General features: G+C 34.7%; 2 protein-coding genes across 3 annotated transcripts; one reads left to right on the top strand and one right to left on the bottom strand.

The window, feature by feature from the left end:
* Positions 1-9,878: 9,878 nt before the first annotated feature.
* On the bottom strand, positions 9,879-19,948 carry LOC116159065. The gene is made up of 9 exons (XM_031471958.1): positions 18,718-19,948; positions 18,636-18,658; positions 17,813-17,845; positions 13,123-13,132; positions 12,997-13,061; positions 12,143-12,164; positions 12,055-12,083; positions 11,259-11,291; positions 9,879-10,077 (listed from the first exon to the last, which is right to left on the bottom strand). The coding sequence occupies exons 3-9, from the start codon at positions 17,833-17,835 to the stop codon at positions 9,942-9,944; spliced, it is 318 nt and encodes a 105-aa protein (XP_031327818.1). The 5' UTR covers positions 17,836-17,845; positions 18,636-18,658; positions 18,718-19,948; the 3' UTR covers positions 9,879-9,941.
* On the top strand, positions 15,400-17,928 carry LOC116159063. Of its 2 annotated transcripts, XM_031471957.1 has the most exons (3): positions 15,400-15,899; positions 16,660-17,153; positions 17,206-17,928. In XM_031471957.1, the coding sequence occupies exons 2-3, from the start codon at positions 16,666-16,668 to the stop codon at positions 17,279-17,281; spliced, it is 564 nt and encodes a 187-aa protein (XP_031327817.1). In that variant the 5' UTR covers positions 15,400-15,899; positions 16,660-16,665; the 3' UTR covers positions 17,282-17,928. The 2 variants fall into 2 exon arrangements, with proteins under 2 accessions (XP_031327817.1, XP_031327816.1); XM_031471956.1 differs by having other exon boundaries at positions 15,400-17,153.
* Positions 19,949-21,584: the final 1,636 nt, after the last annotated feature.

Below are 21,584 nucleotides of genomic sequence, written 5' to 3'. Positions count from 1 at the left end.
TTTTGCTGTGGTTTTTCTTCTCTATATTTGCGTGGCCGCCCAACAGGTCGCTTCGCTGTCTGCGCCTCTGCTGGTGGTATTGATAGTTTCGGTGGTCGTCCTACGGGTCGCTTTGCTAGTGGAGCTGGCGATGGTGGTACTACCTTTGAGGTGTCTGCTTGCTCTTCGTCCCTTTCTTGGTAGGCTGGTTTCACTCTGTCGTTGGAAACGGTGATGTCTGTACCGTGCCGTCGAATCGTTGTAGTCTTGTCGTTTCTTGTAACTACAGGATATGGTCCTTCGTAGGGTGCCTGTAGTGGTCGTTTCGCTGCGTCCACTCGGATGTACACATGCGTTGCTGTGTCGATATCCTTGAGTTGGAATGTACTTTTTTGTGTATTGTGATTCGACGCTGGGGTTGGCTTCATGCTTTGCATTTGCTTCCTTAACTGCGTAACGTAGGTTTCTGCTTCCACTTGGGTGTCCCGTGTGGAGTCGGACAAGAATTCCCCTGGGAGGCGGACGCCTTGGCCATATGTCATTTCCGTTGCTGTGGCCTTAATATCCTCCTTCCACGCATTTCTTATTCCGAGGAGCACGAGGGGGAGTGCTTGTGTCCAGGCACGGTCGTGGCAACGGAGGGATGCCTTGAGTTGGCGGTGGAAACGCTCGACCATCCCATTGGCCTGGGGGTGGTAAGCCGTGGTTCTTATCCGTTGGAACCCGATCAGCGTCTCCAAGCTCCGGAACAAGTGTGCTTCAAACTGGCGTCCCTGGTCGGTCGTGACTCGTAATGGGACCCCGAACCTCGCAACCCAAGTGTTGACGAACTGCCTGGCGATTGTTTCGGCGTCGATGTTTGCTAATGGCGTCGCTTCCACCCAACGTGTGTAACGGTCGATACACGTCAGAATATACTTTTGTCCTTCGCTTTCGGGGAGGGGTCCTACGATGTCCATGTGGATGTGTTCGAACCGACTATTTGCAGGTGCGAAGGTTGTCACGGGCGTTTTGTTGTGCCTCATGATTTTTGAGCGTTGGCATTGTTGACACTGCCTGGCCCATCGGTTGCAGTCCTTTCGCATCACGGGCCATACAAACTTACTAGCAATGAGTTTGACTGTGGCTCGCGATCCTGGGTGGGATAGTTGATGCAGGCTGTCAAATGCTATCTTTCGAAACTGGGGCGTGAGGTATGGTCGTGCGTTTTCTTGTGATACGTCGCAGCATACCGTCTTGTTTCCCTGGGTGGGTACGTTTTTCAGCTGTAGGCTTGTATTGCTTTGTTGTAATCTTCGTAGCTCTGGGTCGTTTTCCTGGGCGTCGGCTAGAGCTTCGAAATTGATTCCGCCGTTTATTTGGTCGATTCTTGACAAGGTATCGGCGACGACATTTTCTTTACCGGCGATGTGTCGGATATCCGTTGAGTACTGACCTATGAAGTCCAAATATCGGAATTGCCTGGGTGTGCATTTTTCGGGCCTCTGGCTGAATGCATAGGTAATTGGCTTGTGATCCGTATAGATGGCGAATGTGCGTCCTTCGAGGATGTGGCGGTGATGCTTTATCGTTTTGTAGATGGCCAGGAGTTCCCTATCATAGGCGCCGTATTTGCTTTCTGCCGCTCTAAGTTTCTTTGAAAAAAATGCGAGCGGATGCCAGTCTCCGTTAACGTACTGCTGGATTACACCTCCTAGCGCGAAATCTGATGCGTCCGTCGTGATCGCTAATGGCGCGTTCGCTACTGGATGGTGAATCAGGGTGGCTTGTGCTATCTGTTGCTTGCATTGCTCGAAGGCTTCGCTGGCTGCCGGTGTCCAGTGTAACGGCTGGTTTCCTTTCAACCTTCCCTTGAGCAGATCGTGGAGGGGTGCTTGTGTTTCCGCTGCCTTGTTGACGAATCTGCGGTAATAATTTATCATACCTAAGACTTGCCTTAGTTTCTTGGCTGTGTCGGGGCGTGGGTATTCTCGGATGGCTTGCACCTTACTCTCCTGTGGTTGTGTTCCTTGGCTCGTCACTGTGTACCCTAGGAACTGTATCTCGTTTTTGCCGAACTTGCATTTGTCTGGATTGATCACCAACCCGTTTTCGCTTAACCTCTGAAAAACCTGTTGCAAATGTTCCACGTGTTGCTCCTCGCTTTCGGACGCCACGAGGATGTCGTCAATGTATGTGTAGCAATATTTCAGGTCGCGTAGAATGTCGTCCATGAAACGTTGGAATGTTTGTGCTGCGTTGCGAAGTCCGAACGTCATAAAAGGAAATTCGAAGAGTCCAAACGGGGTTGTTATCGCTGTTTTTGGTATGTCTTCCTCGGCTACGGGTATTTGATGGTACGCCTTCGTGAGATCTATAGTGGAGAATATTGTTTTCCCGGCGAGTTCTTGGGCGAAATCTTCTATGTGGGGGATGGGATACCGGTCTGGTACGGTTCTGGCGTTAAGTGCCCGGTAGTCACCGCATGGTCTCCACTCGCTGGTTTTCTTAGGTACCAGGTGTAATGGCGATGCCCATGGGCTGGCCGAAGGTCGGGCTATTCCCAACTGGAGCATCAATTGGAATTCCTTCCGTGCCGCCTCCAGCTTGTCTGGTGCTAACCTTCTCGGCTTGTGAGCTACCGGCGGACCGTCCGTTGTCTGAATGTGGTGCTTCGTTGCGTGTTTCGGGATTCCCATGATTCCTGCGGGTTTTGTCAGTGCTGGGAATTCTTTCAGCAGTGCGTGGTATTTTTCCGCCTTACAGGTGCTATATACAATATTTACATGATTTGTGGCCTTCCGTCCTTGGTGTGTTAGTGAGGTCTGCGAGTCTACTAGTCGCTGGTGTTTCACGTCCACCAGTAGTCCGTAATGCGAAAGAAAATCTGCGCCGATAATGGGTTTCTCGATGTCTGAGATGATGAACCTCCATGGAAAACTTCTGGGAAGTCGTAGGTCCAGGTTCATGTTGATGGTGCCATATGTGTTGATGGCTGTTCCATTTGCTGCATAGAGCTTGTATGAGGATGCCGGTCTTTTGCTGTTAACTTTGCGGGCTGGGAAAGTGCAAACTTCGGCTCCAGTGTCGATTAGGAACTCTATGTTTGTTAGTCTGTCTGTAACGTGTAGGCGGCGTGGTGTGTTGTGCGAGTCGTAGACCGCCTTCAACGACTGGCCTGTTCGTTTCCCGAACTCTTTTTGCATGGTGGTTTGCAGTTCTTTGCGTCGTTCCCGAACCGGTAGTGGTACCAACAAGTGTCATACTGTTTTTGCGGTGATCGGCCTCGGCTGGGACGTCTTGCGTTATCGCCTCGTCTGTCGCGGGTGCGTCCTCTCGACTGTAGTTTCAGCTCTGCGATTTCTGCGGTGAGCTTTGTGATAGCTTCTTGCACCGTGTTGTTCTGTTGTACCGCGTGGAGTTGCGGGGTTGCTGTTGCATGGACTGCGTCTGCTAGTTCCGCTGCTTCCGTCAGTGTGGCTTGCGGTTGGACTGCCAAGATTGTACGAATATTGGCTGGTAGTCTGCTTGCCCATATTGACTTCAGCAGGTCGTTTGGTACTGATGTCCCGGCCAGAGTTTGCAGGTGCCTCAGGAATTGGGAAGGTTTCCTGTCCCCGAGTTCCTCTTGCTCTAGGAGTTGCCTCATCTTCTGTTCGTGCGTTGCGCTCAGTCGTTTCGTGAGTTCGGTTTTTAGCTTACCGAATTTGTCTTCCTGCGGCGGGTTTGTTAAGATATCTCTCACCTCACATGCATATTTCGCTTCCAGGCTGCTGGCGACGTATCCGTATTTTGTTTCGTCCTTCGTGATGCCGCAGATTCTGAATTGGTTCTCGACCTGTGCGAACCATAATTCCGGGTCTACGGGCCAGAATGGAGGTAGCTTCATTTGAACTCTGTGGACTACCGGTCGGTATGCCTCTTCGTTCATGTTTGGTTGTGCAGCGCCTGGCTCCTGGTCGGGCATCTTGGATTCTTGATCACGTCGGGGTCACCAGTTTGGTTGTATGCGTGCATGTTTATTATCGTGTCCTATATAAATTTACCTAACATTATATTTATATTACAGTATGTGCAATTTTCAGTCGTCCCCGAACAGGTGCTGGATCAGTTGCTTCCGATGACGGTCGCGTACGATGAACCGGCGGGGATCGTTAGGCGCTACGGTTCCGGGATCGATGTTGCCGTAGGAAACGGGCTGCTCGATGGGCTGTAGCTTCCAGGCGCGTTGTGGTTTCGTCGGGCTAGGCGGTAGCGGCGAAACGGGTGTCGGAAATGGGCTCCTCTGGAAGAAACGGCGGATCTCGTTTCGTCGCTGGCGTTTCACCTTCCTGGGCGTCGTAGGGGCATGGGCGCGACGTACTGTCCGCGGTGGCTGCTGGTAGGAATGCCGGGCTCGGTGAACGCCGGCTGGGGTAACCTGATTGTGTTTACCGGGCTCGGTGAACGGCGGTTGGTGAGGCAGGCTATTATGAACACTGCCAAAAATTGAATACTGGCTATGAGACAACACAGTATTAGTGAGATGACCGCTATAAGGAAACAGGTGCATCTGATTTATTCTGCTGCTGGCTCGCCTTATAAAGGCAGTCTGTTGGAGTGGGGAGAAACCGTTTTGCATGTCTCGGCCGTGCTTGCTCGCCCCGGGGTGTTCTCGGCCGTGCTTGACTGCCGTGCCGAGCTGGGGGTAGTCTCAGCCGTGCTTAATTGTATATGTTTTAGGCGCTGGCCGCCACAATATTATGTTTATTTAAATATTTTCTAAAGGATTTAAGATTATAATAAATCTCTTTGACAATTACCCTCCCCGCATCTATATAAGTTATTTATATCAAATTTATGTGAAAATTAAAAATGAAATATAAGTTGCGGTACAGATGGAAAAACTTCGAAACAATGAAAACAAGTAGGCATCCTTTATACGCTTATTATAAATTGTAAAAAAAAACATACATTCTTGATCAAAATACAGTAACAAATAATATATTGATATCCCATTCCGATTTGATTTCATAAACTGCTTTTTGAATGAATAACCACACTGCTTCGGATTCCAACGGATAGAGGGCATGGATAGCATGTATGATTTTAAAGCATGCATCAACGGCTTTAATAGCCTTTTCAAATGCTAGGACCTACAACGATGGGTGCCGGTTGTAGTATTGGTCCAAAACGTTCAAACTTCGCCCTCTTTGCTTCTAGTTTTGTTTGAAGATCAGCGATTGCCTGAAAAATAATGTTCTGTAAGTAAGGCATTTATATTAAAATGTATAAAAATACGAGCGCCAATAAGTTTGATATTTAAAAAAATAATACTGCTCCTATTGCAATTTGCTTTTCACGTATAATTTTAGAAAAAAACAAAATTGTGCAGTCGAATTTGTCATCTAAAAATATATGTTTTAGTGGAAAAAAATTATAATTCTTATTATGTTGAACCTTCGCCAATATCTTCTCTAGTGATTTCTAAAAATCGGGTCGTTACATTTTTATCTTTTATTTTTCCTGCATGACTGGTATATTGCAAGAAGCAAGTAACTCGAACCCTTTCCAAAAAAAAGGTAGTAAACTATGTAAAAATTTAAAAAAAAGTAAAATCAATGAACTAAGGAACCAGAGGCGGAAGTATGAATAAATTACATTTTATGCACCAAACGAATTTCTAAAAATTCGCTTCATGAAATCGTATTCTATTCTTGAATACGTGAATACGATAAATGAAACTTGACGATCCTCTTCAGCGACATAATGAAGCTCCTCAATCTTTCCGATGCAAACGGCTGTAAATAAACTCAATTTCCGATAAAATTAAAATATCCGGAGTGCTTAAGAAACATCTTGGCATTAACTACATTTATATCCAATAAAACGAGATTACATCGTTAACTGAGTTATATATAGCGGCGCTTTTGAGTTAATTAAATTGAATTTTTACTACTTGATTAGCACGATTTCGCTTATTTGCATTTATCAAATCGGGACGCAAGTGAAATTACTGGAATAGAATCGATTTACAGCACGTTATAAGTTATATGATATTTGCGAACAACAGAATCTATTTACTTTGACTCGAGTTGGTGGTTACTTTGTGCGTAGTGATATTAATTAATTACTGGCAATTGTTCGCGATATGATTATCAAGTAGCACCGACATAAGTATACACGCCCTTGTAGTTATACCTATTCTAACACTTATGCACAGATGTTTATTTGACTCGAGAGAATGCTTATGTTGATTAACACTTAATTTCTTGATTTGCACGTCGCACATAGGAGTATTTACTCTAAAATCCTGGTCAAAATTATTTAACTTAATTTATCATCATATAATCATTTGAGAACAATAAAAACATAAACGAGAACTGTCTTAAACCTACCTACTAATATTTTTGAATGAATTTGAAAATCTGCTGTACATACATAATAAAAACTAATCGTCTAAACTGGCATCACTATCATTACTATCAACATCAACTTCCTGGATTTCGATTGACGAATTTTGTGCGTAAGGAATTAAAAGACCTATTGTTTCTGAACAGAACGGCTTGCTCCTTTTTCGTGGCAGAAGTCTTTTACTGCTAAGCAAAGGATCAGACGTTAGTAAAAGTCTATTTAAAACGTCTCTGTTGCATTTAACTCTGTCAAACTTTCTGGCAAAATTTTGTCTAAACAGTCTAAAATGTTTATTGCGGGCTTCGGCAGCCTCTTCTGAAAGCTGCCCAATTGGTAGTATCGAGTGTGTAATTACAGTTGCACCATGCACAAGAATTTTGTGTACAGTAGGTGACATTGGATGCCACCCATACAGCTGCACGTACAGTTTTGCAGTTTCTTCTGTATATGCTTCAAATTTTGTAGCGTGTACTTCATGGCCACTGGAAATAGCTTCAAGGATGACTCTAAATCGTTGAATTAAATTACGATCTATCCCTGTAATACGCGAAGCAGTTTCTGGATCGGAAAAAAATCTTCGTGATGTGTTTCCATCATTAGTGTTCCCGTACCCAGCTTTTGGTATATCTACCAAAAGTCCCATTTCCTCTCGAAACGCTTTTTGAATTATTTTTTTCCTCTCTTTCACTATCAATTTGTCTTCAGTTGACCTAACTTGCCATTTTTTAATGATCAACTTATATGACAAATGTAATAACGATTCAAAGAATCTAATCCTTGCATGTAAAATTGAAAGCCCGAATTTGAGACTCTCAGGATCCACTTTAACTTTTTTCGTTAAATCATTAAAGTCTTTAGATGTAAGACCACATATATAACACCTCATTGTTGATGAAGTGTTCGTAGCTGCATTGCATACTTTCCCATCCACCATTGTTGGCAACAGTTGGTGTGTTATATAAAGAACACCATTAGCCGTTGAAACTTCCGTTTTTTCTAAATTTCTTGCTTGTTCGTCAATGTATTCCATTTCTTCATTGGTGACATCCTTTGTTTCATGAACGAAACGTATCCGTATAGGTCCACAAAACCTGGGAGATGAAGGCACTGGATTTTGCCATAGAATTCTGATTTGATTATCAATAACTGTACGCAGTCGTAGTGGCACAAAGGAGCTTTGAAATATGTTGGCATCGCTGTCGGTATTATTTTCAAATTTTTGCTTGTACTGGGATTGCTGAGATCCATCACAGCCCCACTTGATGATTAGCTGTAAATTGGCTTTTTCTTCTTGCGTACAAGTATCTATAACTTCTTCTAAATACTTGCACAATCGTAAACAGGTATGATTAAGCAATTCTTGTAACACAACTTCAGCACATGTCTCTGTTACTTTGATGGCTTCCTCATTTGGATAGCAGTCGGTTTTTGCTTTTTTAATTAAAGAATAACAAGGATATATTTTTTTATTTGCACTGTGTAGTATTTCCCATTGCCTTCTACTAAAATTTCCTTCAACGAAAATAGCCAAAGCTTCAGATGGTGTGTGCTTTTTTATTTTATCTTGATGTACCGCAGAAATTACCTGTCGGAATTTTTTACCTCTCGTTGGTGTTAAAGTGATATCTTTTATTATTTTAGATACGTCTTTGTTACCTTCAGCACGTTGGCTCATTTGAGCAGCGTAAGTCAATTCATCCGCGGGAATACTATCTCTTAAATATTTTGTTTTCCTTCGTTTGGATCTATCACTCAACTCTCCAAATTCTTTTGTTGGTCGACCCGGTTTCTCACTTGTCCAAATCTTAAACTTCACCGTTTTTTCTAGCCATTGTGCATTTTTCTTTAAAAAACGATCATGTTTGTAACTTGCGGCGACCCATTTTGCCTTAAAATCACTCTTGAAATGACTCAATGCGTGCTTTAACTGGCTATGTTCACTGTCTCGGCATTTAGTTATCTCAATCATTTTTTTCTCCAAAAACAGCATCTTTTCGTCTATTTTCGTATCCGGACATTCTTGCATTATGTCATATAAATGCCTTTTACTCATATTTTTGAACGTCCCAGACGAATCTACAAATAAAAGTGAATTCATTATTAACAATCGAAAATACCAAAATTCACTATCACTACACTTAAATAGCTGAGAATGAAAATGGCGGAAGAAAGCGGAATTTTTTCTTTTACCATTCTCTCCAGGAAAGCTCAAACCATTTTTTAAATACGTGTCGGGTTATCGGAGGTACCCGGAACACATAAAAAATCACTTCTGTTTATGATGTTCCACAAAAAAAGCACTTGTTTACGGTTGTTTATCAAATAACTATAAATTGGTTTGCGCTTACAAATTAAATGTTACGTAGATATTATATTCAAGTACATACCTTTAATTTCAATCTCCATCTTGTTGTGTTCACAAAATGCACAAGAAAATATTGACACTGTAAAAGTTAATTGTATCAAAAATGACAATATCAAGAAACAATAGAGCCCAATCGACGCCAACTAAGTTCCGACTATCTGTTTGACGTGCGGTGGCAAGGACAGGCCGAAACAAGGGCGGAATTTGATAAACCATTTATTTATCTATTAGAAAGAGGCAGTTACACTAACTTTAAACATATTTTGTATATTTGATTTATGGCCAGGTTTTTACGGTAAATACTCCTATGTGCGTCGCCTACAGGGTGGTATTACAAGAGCGGTTTAAATAAAAATCCTTCACATGCAAACGTATTTTACAGTAAAAATGTATTGGAACGGCTTAATTACACTTTCAAGGGTCGAAAACTTGCAATAAATAAAATTGAACTTCTACGGCACTGGCAAAAAATTTTACTGTGACAACTTTTATTTTACCAACGGCTAGCGCAGTAATTATTATATTGCCACCATTACTCACCAACTACTGTATCCACAGGCGTAGTAATTTGTTATTCTTGGTCACCTTCGTCCTTTTGCGGATTTCCTCTTGGGTCACTTGCACGTTCTTTTAAATATTTAATATTGGCTTTTATTTTGTCAATATTATTACAAATTAGTATTACAGCAATTTTTTTTGGATAAAATTACCCGAGATCTTACAAATCTGACGTGCAATTGTTGTTAAAACATCACCCTCCATCTCAAATGCACAGTGATGTTTGAATTTAATTTGGCATTTATGAACGCCGTCTTGATGATTTAAAGTAAACCATTAAGCTTATAACGGGTTATTCAACAACTGGTTCTTTTTTCAAGTAGGATTTTTTGACAGATCACGCGCCACTGCTGTCAAACTAAACCCACATTTCTACTCAGTTCTGTAAAGAATGTTTTTCGTGCACTTTGACCAATTTATGGTCGTCCTTCCGAACACGCTATTTCATAAATTGGAAACGGAATTTACATTATTGGATGTTACGCGCTGGTACAAATGATTAATTAACGAACGATTGTGAACTGTATGTGTATGTGGACATTATAATTTGTAGTAGTCTCAGATGATATTGTATAAATAGTAGGTAAAATAAAAAACAATAAAATAAATATTTAGTTATATATTCTATAAATAGGTATTATTGAAGGTAATTAACTTAAATAGTTAACTAATAAAAGTTATAAGTTCTATTATCATAATAGTTTTGAACGCCACGGCCACCTCTAAAATTATTTTTTCCTCCTCTTCCTCTGCCTCTTCTTCCATTAAAATTTCCTCTCTTCCCATGCTCTTTGTTTTCGTTTCTGTAAAATTTATATGTATAGTAATTTTTAAATAAAAAAAAAATATAAATGTTTAATATAAGTAATTGTTTTTTTTACTTAATTTAATTTTGTTAATAATTAGACTATAATTTATTTATCGAACACATGCAATCAAGTCCCTATCAATAAATTTTGGTTAATGTAATAAGACATTCGTTTTGCACTCATCAAATTATAGAAATTGGGAAATTTAAAAATCGCATGTCACATTGACACGATTAAGTTATAAGGCTACCTACATGTTTTGAATATTAGCCTTTTAACATACAACAGTAGTTTCGAATTATTTATTCAGTTAGGTACTTATAAAAATCATATGTGAATTTATAATGTACACATGTTAAGGGGTGTTTTTTTTTAAGACGAGCCATACGACAATGTAAAGGCGTCGAGTTATTTAAAATGGGCCATAGGGAAATTTACATTGCATCATTAGTTACGGTACCTAATCCTTTCTTGCTTCCTCGCAAACTATCTGTCACAGTACTGTAGAAAATGTTTCTGAATCAACAAATTTATTCAAATCAGATATAAACGTATAAGATTGTAGTTGGTGTTCGAATTGTTTTTCACCGGCAATCAAGCAATACCCGATACTCGGCACTGAATATCTTAAATACTCACTTTTGTAGAAATTATATAACATGAATACTTTTTCGAACAGCAAATAAATTTTTCTGCTTTGTTGATGCAGTTTGAAGGATTGAGATAGAGAACTGTTAGTGAAATGACTAAGCGTAAGGTCAAAATTTGAGAACAATTGGCGCAATGTAAATTTCTCTATGGCTCATCTTTAAAAAAACACCCTGTATAAGGTACAAACGATTGAAAATTATTACAATGAAGAGATGTTGGTCTTAAAAGTTTTCAAATTTGATTCCAAATATTAGAATCTACGTTATAATTATCAACCTTTTGAATAGCGTAAATCCTTCAAAAAAACTATTTTGTTTTAATAAAATTAATGAGAAATTGAGATAAGTAAGATAAATACAAAACGCAAGGATAGATTTGATATTATGGATGTTAATTCAGATACAGTAATTATGAATGAATGCAAATGGTCGTTTGTTATAGGTTTAGAGAATTTGGTCAATAAAAAATGTTCGAATTTTTTGGGAGGAGTGGTGTGATGTGAACAAATAATATATATTAATTACCTGACCCCGCGACTCCACATCATCGGATTCCGTCTAAAAATAAGATGAAAACGGTATAGGTAATTTTATAAATATATAGCTACAGTAGACCTTCGCCAATTTGAACAGGATGAAAGTGTATTATAGGTACGTTATTTTTGTAAGTAAAGAATAATTCGAACAACAGTGTCCGTATTGTATAATTTTTCCATAAAAATGTGATTACATGATGGGCATTTTGATATTGATGATATGCATTGTTTAGATTTAGAACAATTGTTGTGTTTTGTTTATTCTATTTTGTATCATTTGTAATTACAATTATTTTTCTTAATAAATAATTCAGAATAAGATTTTATTATTATTTTTGTTAATTCGAAAAATTCATTCACTCAAATAATCTCAGATCCGGATGAGGTCGAATCGGCAAGTTTCTATTGTAGGTACCTATTGGTGTATGATAAAATGTTTTGCGTGTAAAAATGAAATCATGAAAGATATATACTATACAAGTTGTATGTTGAAATTTGATGTCGTATTCTTTATGATTGTCCAAAAATATTTATACTTAAGAAATACAATATACAACTTGTGGAAAAGATCAAAATGAAATGAAATTAAAATTGTATTGTATTGTAAATTTGTTGAATCTTGTAAATTAAAAAAAGTGTATGTAAAAAGTTTAAAAATATGTCTATTTTTTTAATTTACTTAATTCAATTAATAATGAAATTAGATTTTTTTTATATAGATTTGGCTTCGACTGTTTAGTCTTTTTGCTATTTGTAGATTTTATAGTTAGATATTATTTACTTACTTCTTGGGATTGGTCGTGAGTTTGAGGTTCTATAAAAAATTAAAGTATTAATTTTATTGAATTTTAGAAACGAATCAATTATGCTTACCGTTAACTTGTTCTTCTTCAATCTAAAAATTAAATGGAAATAGTATATTATAAATATATAACATTTTGTTTATGTGTAAAATAAAAGTTGCATGACAAAGAATTAAAATTGAAAAAATGAAAGCATCGAAAATTTTTTGTTTCTAATTTCTCATGTTGAGAGTTGAAGTTTTATAATAAGTTTTGAAACTAAGTGAAATACTAATATTGGGTATAAAGATCTTAGAATATGTATAACTTTAAATTTGTATTGTTTTATAGAATTAATTGGCAATGTGGCATTTTCTGAATATTGTCACATATTTTATATTTATATAAACAATGTGGTTGAAGTGAAATTGGTATTATTGTTAATTGTGTCATTGCAGTTCAATTAAAAAATATAAAAGTTGTGTATTGCGATATTAAGATATATGATAAAAGTAACTTTTTTATGGAACATCCTGTGTATGCGTATGTATTTTATAAAAAACAAATTAAATAATGGTCAACACTAATTACCAATACTATGAAATTAAGGACATTACAATCAATTAAAGTTTTCTATTTGTATAAAATGGTGACAGTTGATATTTTAATGATAAGAAGAAATACGTTAAAAAGTTTAAAATATTTGACATAAATTACTGTGGTTGTAATAATAAAGGAGTTACAAGTTGTAAAAATTTTTTTTTTAAATTTTATGATTCTCAATTTGTAAAGGTTAAGTCTAGTTTTATACTTTTTGGTATATTTTACGTGTTTAAGTATTACCAGTTTGTCTTTGGAATAAATTAAAAATTTTAAATATCATTTATTGGTAGTTAGGTGTTGATTTCACTATATAAATATTTATAATTATTGATGGTACATTACCTCCGTTGTTTGCCTGGTGTTGTTGTCGCCGTCGTCGGCGACAGTTGCCGTGTTTGCTGCGGTTTCTTCAGTTTTTATATTATCATTAATATTTATACATCATTATTTTATTAATCAATTTCTTACCGTTTTGCATCTAAAATTTAAAATAAATATATCAATAGAATACTTAAACAAAAGATGGATATATGTATGTATTTAGGTAGATATGTAAAATGGTTTAATTTTTTTAATGAAAATAAATTTAACACAATTTGTCTAAATAATTTTTGATGTACGTATATCAAATGGCATCATTGTGTTTTTCGTTTGTTTATATACTTTTCCATGACGTATATTGAGGAAAGCTGCAATTTTTCAAAATAAAGTACTTTCTTTGTTTGTTAAAATTTCTAATGACAATCTACATTAATATAACAAATTTCCATAATAAAACATTTAACAAAATAGTTTAAATTTATAAATAATTTTGTATGAAACATATGGTTGTATTATACCGATTGAATATTTTAAAACCGAATATAGGTAATTACTATGAAAAAAGGGTTTTTTGGTGATCGTCACTATCCACATTAACTTAGAGGGTTCATAATTAGGAATGGGCGATAACTGTTTTCACCTATCAATAAGTATCGGGTAGTTACCTATTGATATATTTTACTTATCGATATGCCGATAATTATCGAAATATCGATGGTTATCGATATATTGCTACCTATCGATAACTATCGAAATATCGATAGTTATCGATATTTCGACAGTTATCGATATGTTGATAGTTGTCGCTAGAGATGGGCAATAGCTGTTTTCATCTATCGATATAAGTATCGGGTACTATCCATATACCTATCCATATATTTTACATGCCGATGATTATGAATAGGTATGGGAATTTTTTTCGATATATCGATAGGTATCGATAGATCGATTTTTTTAGCTCTACCTATTGTTTTTCGATATATCGATATCTATTGATATATTGAAAAAAATTCCCATGTCTATTCATAATGATACGTATCCAAAGATGATTTTTTTCTTATCTAATGATATACAAATTAGTTCATTTTCAGTTGTAGTTATCATTATTTTATTAATAATTCAGCAATTGATCCAATTAATAAAATTATGTTAACCATGGAAATTTTCTAAAGAATTGAAATAGGTTTTGACACAGACGGAATGGGCGTTTATTAAAGTGAACGGAAAACAAATATCGCGTAAATATTTTGAACAGTTGTCATAAACTGATATTGATTTCGACTTGATTAACGTTTGAATCTGATTTTTGTTTTACTAGTCATGGCTATATGATTTTGAAAAACAATTATGAAATTTTGCGAAATATAACCTCACTTTCGACGAAATGAATTGAACTTTTAATTAAGATTGTGGAGGGCCCCTTCCGCAGATTTTTTTATTGAAGACGCTTCGTTAAGTTGCCTTTTATCCATTTCTATCAATTTAATGATCGTACATGGGGGGGCTTATTAGCGTTACGTAATCTTATTTTGTTCGTATAAACGAAATTAATGTACCTACTGTATAGAAAAATTTGCAATTGGGGGGAAAATTTTACTTTAGTGATGAGGTTTGGCCGTTTTTTTCGACTAATTGCATCGTATTAGTGTTGAAAATTTAAGCTTTTTTAGAATAATAGAAATAAATTTTTACCTTGCAGAGCTGATGGACACTTCAACACTCAACAGGGTGTGGCTTCAGGTTCGAAATGAAGTTTGTGCTTTTATAGTTAAAGATGTCAAATGATTGATATTTACCTAACTTTACTCTTTTGAATTTTTTACGAGTAAACCATAGAATAATTCTGCAATAATTAAAATAGTTGTATTTAATAAAATCATAACCTCTTGAGTACGTGATGTTAATAAGTCCCCCAGGTATGATCATCAAATTGATAGAAATAGATAGAGATCACCTTAGTGATACGTTTTCAATTAAAAATTTGTGGCAGAGGTTTTAAATTTTCCACAATTTTAATTAAAAGTTTAGTTTATTTTCTGGAAATCTGGTATTATTTTATGTCTATTTCGTCATACTTAAGTTGGCGAAATTGAAATGTGACAGTTATTAATTTATAAACAAATGTGAGTTTTATTGGAGGTTATGTTAACTTCTTCGTCTACAAAATTGAAATATCCTGGGTTTAACGTGTATATTAACAGTTTTTAATGTAATGAAAGTAGTATAATAGATATAATATACAATACAATTTAAGGTTTCGTTCGACAAATGAGCGATACTTCCATGTCACTTGTGGATACACTCTAATAACACCACTTTAAGAAGTGTATACAGTTTAATCTCTTGAATGCGTTAGGGAAGAAAAATATCGTAGAAAAGGTTACATATTGCGAGTGATAAAGATCGATTTCTTTGTATCGATCACCGAGGGGGGAAATCCGGACGTATTTTTCATGGATCGCCTGTATAGTGATCACAGATTAATTTGAAACGTTTTTTTTGTATGAATCGCTGCTTAGTATACACAGCCTTATACGGTCGAGAGGGAGAGGAATATCTTTCGCAGTTTCCTTAAAAAAAACGGGTCACCCCTAATCTTACGACTCATTCGGTATATGTGTTTTTATAAATATGCATAAATGTATATAATCTATGGTTTACGATTTTTTGTCTGTCATTTCGATTATTGGTAAACATCATCGAATACAGTAAACGTCAATAACTTTATAAATAGGTAAGTACTATTTATTTATATTTTACATTATGTACACAAAGTAGTTATTTATGGTAAAAAATGACGATGGCATTGTTTATGTTGAATACAAAACTTTTCGTAGGTATATTATTATAAACTTTTCCTGTATCAACTTACGATAGCATTGTGGTTGATTTTAACACATGAATTAGGCGAAGTATACTCCAAGGTAGGTTACATACGTGCGGGATAAATGGATCTATTACTAGGTTGGAGTTGTTTTATAACTTTTCATACACTTTATCGATTTTTTTTGGATCTAGTCAAGTGTTGCTATTTACACATTATTATGATATCGTGTTTGTACCGGTGGCATCGTTGAGTTTAGCAAATAAGGTGAAGGAGATATTTGGAGTAATCTGGTTTAGAAGAAACCTCTTTTGAGGACGTTTTACATTTGATTTATTAAAACGTGAGCAACAATTTGTAATACCATTCGATCACAGTATATTGTCGACACGGTATTTGTGTATGTATTAATACAATTCCGTAATGTATTATGTATGGTCGTCTGACACCAGATGATCCAGCGTACGTGATTGACAAATATTTATTTGCTAAGAGTTAATTTTTTGGTGGGCAACTTACCCGAGTTGAAATATATTGTTAAAATAGTTTATTGAAATGTTTAAAGTGGATAAGAGAATTTTGGAACAAAGGGAGAAATCATAAATACTTTTAGATCCACTTTGTTCGAGACTTAATTATTTGAATCTTATGAGAGTGTACGAAACGCAAGTACAGCTTAAAACTGTGGTGCATGATTAGAATACAACTTTGTGTATTTTCAAATTTGGAGTTTCACCTAAATACATTTCATGAAGTTTTTGTCTTGAAATGTGTCACTTGAGTTCAAAGGTTTTTTTTCATAATAAATTTGTTTGTAATAGTTATATATCCAATTTGGTTAATTGTTTGTTTTGTGTTAGATAAAAATGGCTACATTTTTTGGATTGGGAGACAGTGTTTTGAGAAGAGTGCTGGTAGAGGGACAAGGTGTCTCTACTAGTCGAATTTATGGCAAGCTCGTCGTGGACTTGTGCATCGGCGGGCAAACGATTTCGCAATTGAGAAAAAGAGTCGAACGCTCACGAAGTGACGAATCGGAATGGTTTGTGCCTAGAAATACGCCTCTGGTCGTTTTGATAGGAACCAACGATATTTTAAGAAGTGGCAGAGCTTCTGTTGTCTTTAATAATCTTAAACGGTTATTAATTACATTGGAAAAGTGGTCGAGGATAACTCCCATCACCTTGTGTACTCTTCCTCCAATAAAGCATGCAAGTCCCGATGTTCGACATCAGTTGCATAAATACAACACGTCGATTAGAACGTTGTGTTCTAATCGATGTGATGTATTTAGGCTATTGGACTTGTATGCCTTATTGGACGCGGAGAATTATGAGGGCCACTTTTTCGAACGGTAAGTTTCATTATAGTACATATATTGTTATATTTTAATTTGTTATTTTTAGTGACGGTATTCATCCAAATAGAGAGGGGCTTTTGAGAATTTATGATTCCATAAGTAATTTTGTAGGAATTGTATAACATGAATACTTTTTCGAACAGCAAATACATTTTTCTGCTTTGTTGATGCAGTTTGAAGGGTTGAGATAGAGAACTGTTAGTGAAATGACTAAGCGTAAGGTCAAAATTTGAGAACAATTGGCGCAATTTAAATTTCTCTATGGCTCATCTTTAAAAAAACACCGTGTATAAGGTACAAAAGAAATGAAAATTATTACAATGAAGAGATATTGGTCTTAAAAGTTTTCAAATTTGATTCCAAATATTACAATCTACGTTATAGTTACCAACCTTTTGAATAGCGTAAATCCTTCAAAAAAACTATTTTGTTTGTTTTAATAAAATTAATAGGAAATTGAGGTAAGTGAGATAAATACAAAACGCAAGGATAGATTTGATATTATGGATGTTAATTCAGATACAGTAATTATGAATGAAATGGTCGTTTGTTATAGGTTTAGAAAATTTGGTCAATAAAAAATGTTCGAATTTTTTGGGAGGAGCTTAACTGCATCTGTAGTGTGATGTGAACAAATAATATATATTAATTACCTGACCTCGCGACTCCACCGCATCGGTTTCCGTCTAAAAATAAGATGAAAACGGTATAATTTTATAAATATATAGCTACAGTAGACCTTCGCCAATTCGAACAGGATGAAAGTGTATTATAGGTACGTTATTTTGTAAAGTAAAGTAAAGTAAAGAATAATTCGAACAACAGTGTCAGTATTGTACAATTTTTTCATCGAAATGTGATTACATGATGGGCATTTTGATAATGATGATATGCATTGTTTAGATTTAGAACAATTGTTGTGTTTTGTTTATTCTATTTTGTATCATTTGTAATTACAATTATTTATTTCTTAATAAGTAATTCAGAATAAAATTTTATTGTTATTTTTGTTAATTCGAAAAATTCATTCACTCAAATAATCTCACATCCGGATTAGGTCGGATCGGCAAGTTTCTATTGTAGGTACCTATTGGTGTATGATAAAATGTTTTGCGTGTAAAAATGAAATCACGAAAGATATACTATACAAGTTTTATGTTGAAATTTGATGTCGTATTCTTTATGATTGTCCAAAAATATTTATACTTAAGAAATACAATAGGTATACAACTTGTGGAAAAGATCAAAATGAAATGAAATTAAAAAAATTGTAGAATTTTAAATTTGTATTGTATTGTAAATTTGTTGAATCTTGTAAATTAAAAAAAGTGTATGTAAAAAGTTTAAAAATATGTCTATTTTTTTAATTTACTTAATTCAATTAATAATGAAATTAGATTTTTTTTATATAGATTTGGCTTCGACTGTTTAGTCTTTTCGCTATTCATAGGTTCCAGTTAGATATTATTTACTTACTCGTTCAGATTCGTGTTGACTTTCTATAAAAAATTAAAGTATTAATTTTATTGAATTTTAGAAATGAATCAATTATGCTTACCGTTAACTTGTTCTTCTTCAACCTAAAAATTAAATGGAAATAGTATATTATTATAAATATATAACATTGTGTTTATGTGTAAAATAAAAGTTGCATGACAAAGAATTAAAATTGAAAAAATGAAAGCATCGAAAATTTTTTGTTTCTAATTTCTCATGTTGAGAGTTGAAGTTTTATAATAAGTTTTTAAACTCAGTGAAATACTAATATTGGGTATGAAGATCTTAGAATATGTATAACTTTAAATTTGTATTGTTTTATAGAATTAATTGGCAATGTGGCATTTTCTGAATATTGTCACATATTTTATATTTATATAAACAATGTGGTTGAAGTGAAATTGGTATTATTGTTAATTGTGTCTTGCGATATTAAGATATATGATAAAAGTAATTTTTTTATGGAACATCCTGTGTATGCGTATGTATTTTATAAAAAACAAATTAAATAATGGTCAACACTAATTACCAATACTATGAAATTAAGGACATTACAATCAATTAAAGTTTTCTATTTGTATAAAATGGTGACAGTTGATATTTTAATGATAAGAAGAAATACGTTAAAAAGTTTAAAATATTTGACATAAATTACTGTGGTTGTAATAATAAAGGAGTTACAAGTTGTAAAAAAATTTTTTTTTAATTTTATGATTCTCAATTTGTAAAGGTTAAGTCTAGTTTTATACTTTTTGGTATATTTTACGTGTTTAAGTATTACCAGTTTGTCTTTGGAATAAATTAAAAATTTTAAATATCATTTATTGGTAGTTAGGTGTTGATTTCACTATATAAATATTTATAATTATTGATGATACGTTACCTCCGTTGGTGGTCCCGTCTCGTTTTCTGTTACAATTACAGATGAGTTTGCTTCGGTTTCTTCAATTTTTAGATTATCATTAATATTTATGTATCATTATTTTATTAATCAATTTCTTACCGTTTGGCATCTAAAATTTAAAATAAATATATCAATAGAATACTTAAACAAAAGATAGATATATGTATGTACCTAAGTAGATTTAATTTAATTTTTTTAATGAAAATAAACACACATTGCCTAAATAATCTTTGATGTACGTATATCAAATGGCATCATTGTGATTTTTGTTTGTTTATATACTTTTTCATGACGCATATTAAGGAAAGCTGCAATTTTTCAAAATAAAGTACTTTCTTTGTGATGGATGATGTTTCTTAAATATTACCTTTATTTAAAATGGAGTAAATATTACTAACCTATTAGATACCTATTTATAAAGTTTAGTGTTTTTTTTCTATATAACACGAACATCTTTACAAATATTGTATATACATACTTCTATCATTAGCATGTACTATGTTTTATTAATTCTATTCAATGTGTACTACCTTACATTAATTATAACGTTTATTTTTAAATTTTCTTGTTACATCTATTTTGGTTGCAATGTTCAGTGATATCTATTTTTTATAAAGTATAATAATATTATTCGTTTGTTTGTTTGTTAAAATTTTTAATGACAATCTACATTAATATAACAAATTTTCATAATAAAACATTTAACAAAATAGTTTAAATTTATAAAAAATTTTGTATGAAACATATGGTTGTATTATACCGATTGAATATTTTAAAACCGAATATAGGTAATTACTATGGAAAAAGGGTTTTTTGGTGATCGTCACTACCCACGTTAACTTAGAGGGTTCATAATGATACGTATCCGAAGATGATTTTTTTCTTACCTAATGATATACAAATTAGTTCATTTTCAGTTGCACTTATCATTACTTTATCAATAATTGAGCAATAAATCCAATTAAAAACCATGGCAATTTTCTAAAGAACTGAAATAGGTTTTGACACAGACGGAATGGGGGTTTATTAAAGTGCACGGAAAACAAATATCGCGTAAATACTTTGTACTCGGTGAAATACATTTAACAAAAAAATTAATGACAATTGTCATAAACTGATATTGATTTCGATTTGAATAACGTTTGAATCTGATTTTTATTTTACTAGTCATGGCTACATGATTTTGAAAAACAATTATGAAATTTCGCGAAATATAACCTCACTTTTGACGAAATGAATTGAATTTTTAATTAAGATTGTGGAGGGCCTCTTCCGCAGATTTTTTTTATTGAAGACGCTTCGTTAAGGTGCCCTCTATCCATTTCTATCAATTTCATGATCGTACCTGGGGGGGGGGGGCTTATTAGCGACACGTAATCTTATTTTGTTCGTATAAACGAAATTAATGTACTGTATAGAACAATTTGCAATTGGGGGGAAACTTAGTGATGAGGTTTGGCCGGTTTTTCGACTAATTGGTATCGTATTAGTGTTGAAAATTTAAGCTTTTTAGTATAATAAGAAATGCATTTTTACCTTGCAGAGCTGAGGTGGAAGTGGAATCAATGGTTGGAACTTGTGGTTTGAAATTTTTTATACATGTTTGTTGGGTATATTTTAGAAAAAGTCATTTTTTTTACTTAACCATGAATCGCACGCCCTCTAGCGGCGAAGCTAGAAACTTGAAAATAATTTCCAGCGATTTCTCTTGGCTCCTTCTGTTAACAAAATTTTTTCCCGAAGCTGTGCAATTAACGCTTCCATAGATATGGCCTGTGACCATTATTAATGGGACACCCTGTACATAATTTTCGGGTGGAATTGATCCTTTCTACGGTATGCGCATGCTAAAAAATAGACGTGACCAAAGTCGCCCAAAGTACGGTATGAAATTGAGCAGCACCATGTTTTCACCTATATGTACGACCGTTTTCATTAGCTGAAGGTCAAAATACACTGTGAGTACAGACGTTGCATATAATGTATTTACATAAAATGTATTATTTAAAAATATAATTATCAAA

The sequence above is a fragment of the Photinus pyralis genome, unplaced genomic scaffold, assembly GCF_008802855.1.
Source record: "Photinus pyralis isolate 1611_PpyrPB1 unplaced genomic scaffold, Ppyr1.3 Ppyr1.4_LG1, whole genome shotgun sequence".
NCBI lineage: Eukaryota > Metazoa > Arthropoda > Insecta > Coleoptera > Lampyridae > Photinus > Photinus pyralis.
This window is presented reverse-complemented; position numbering and strand designations above follow the sequence as displayed.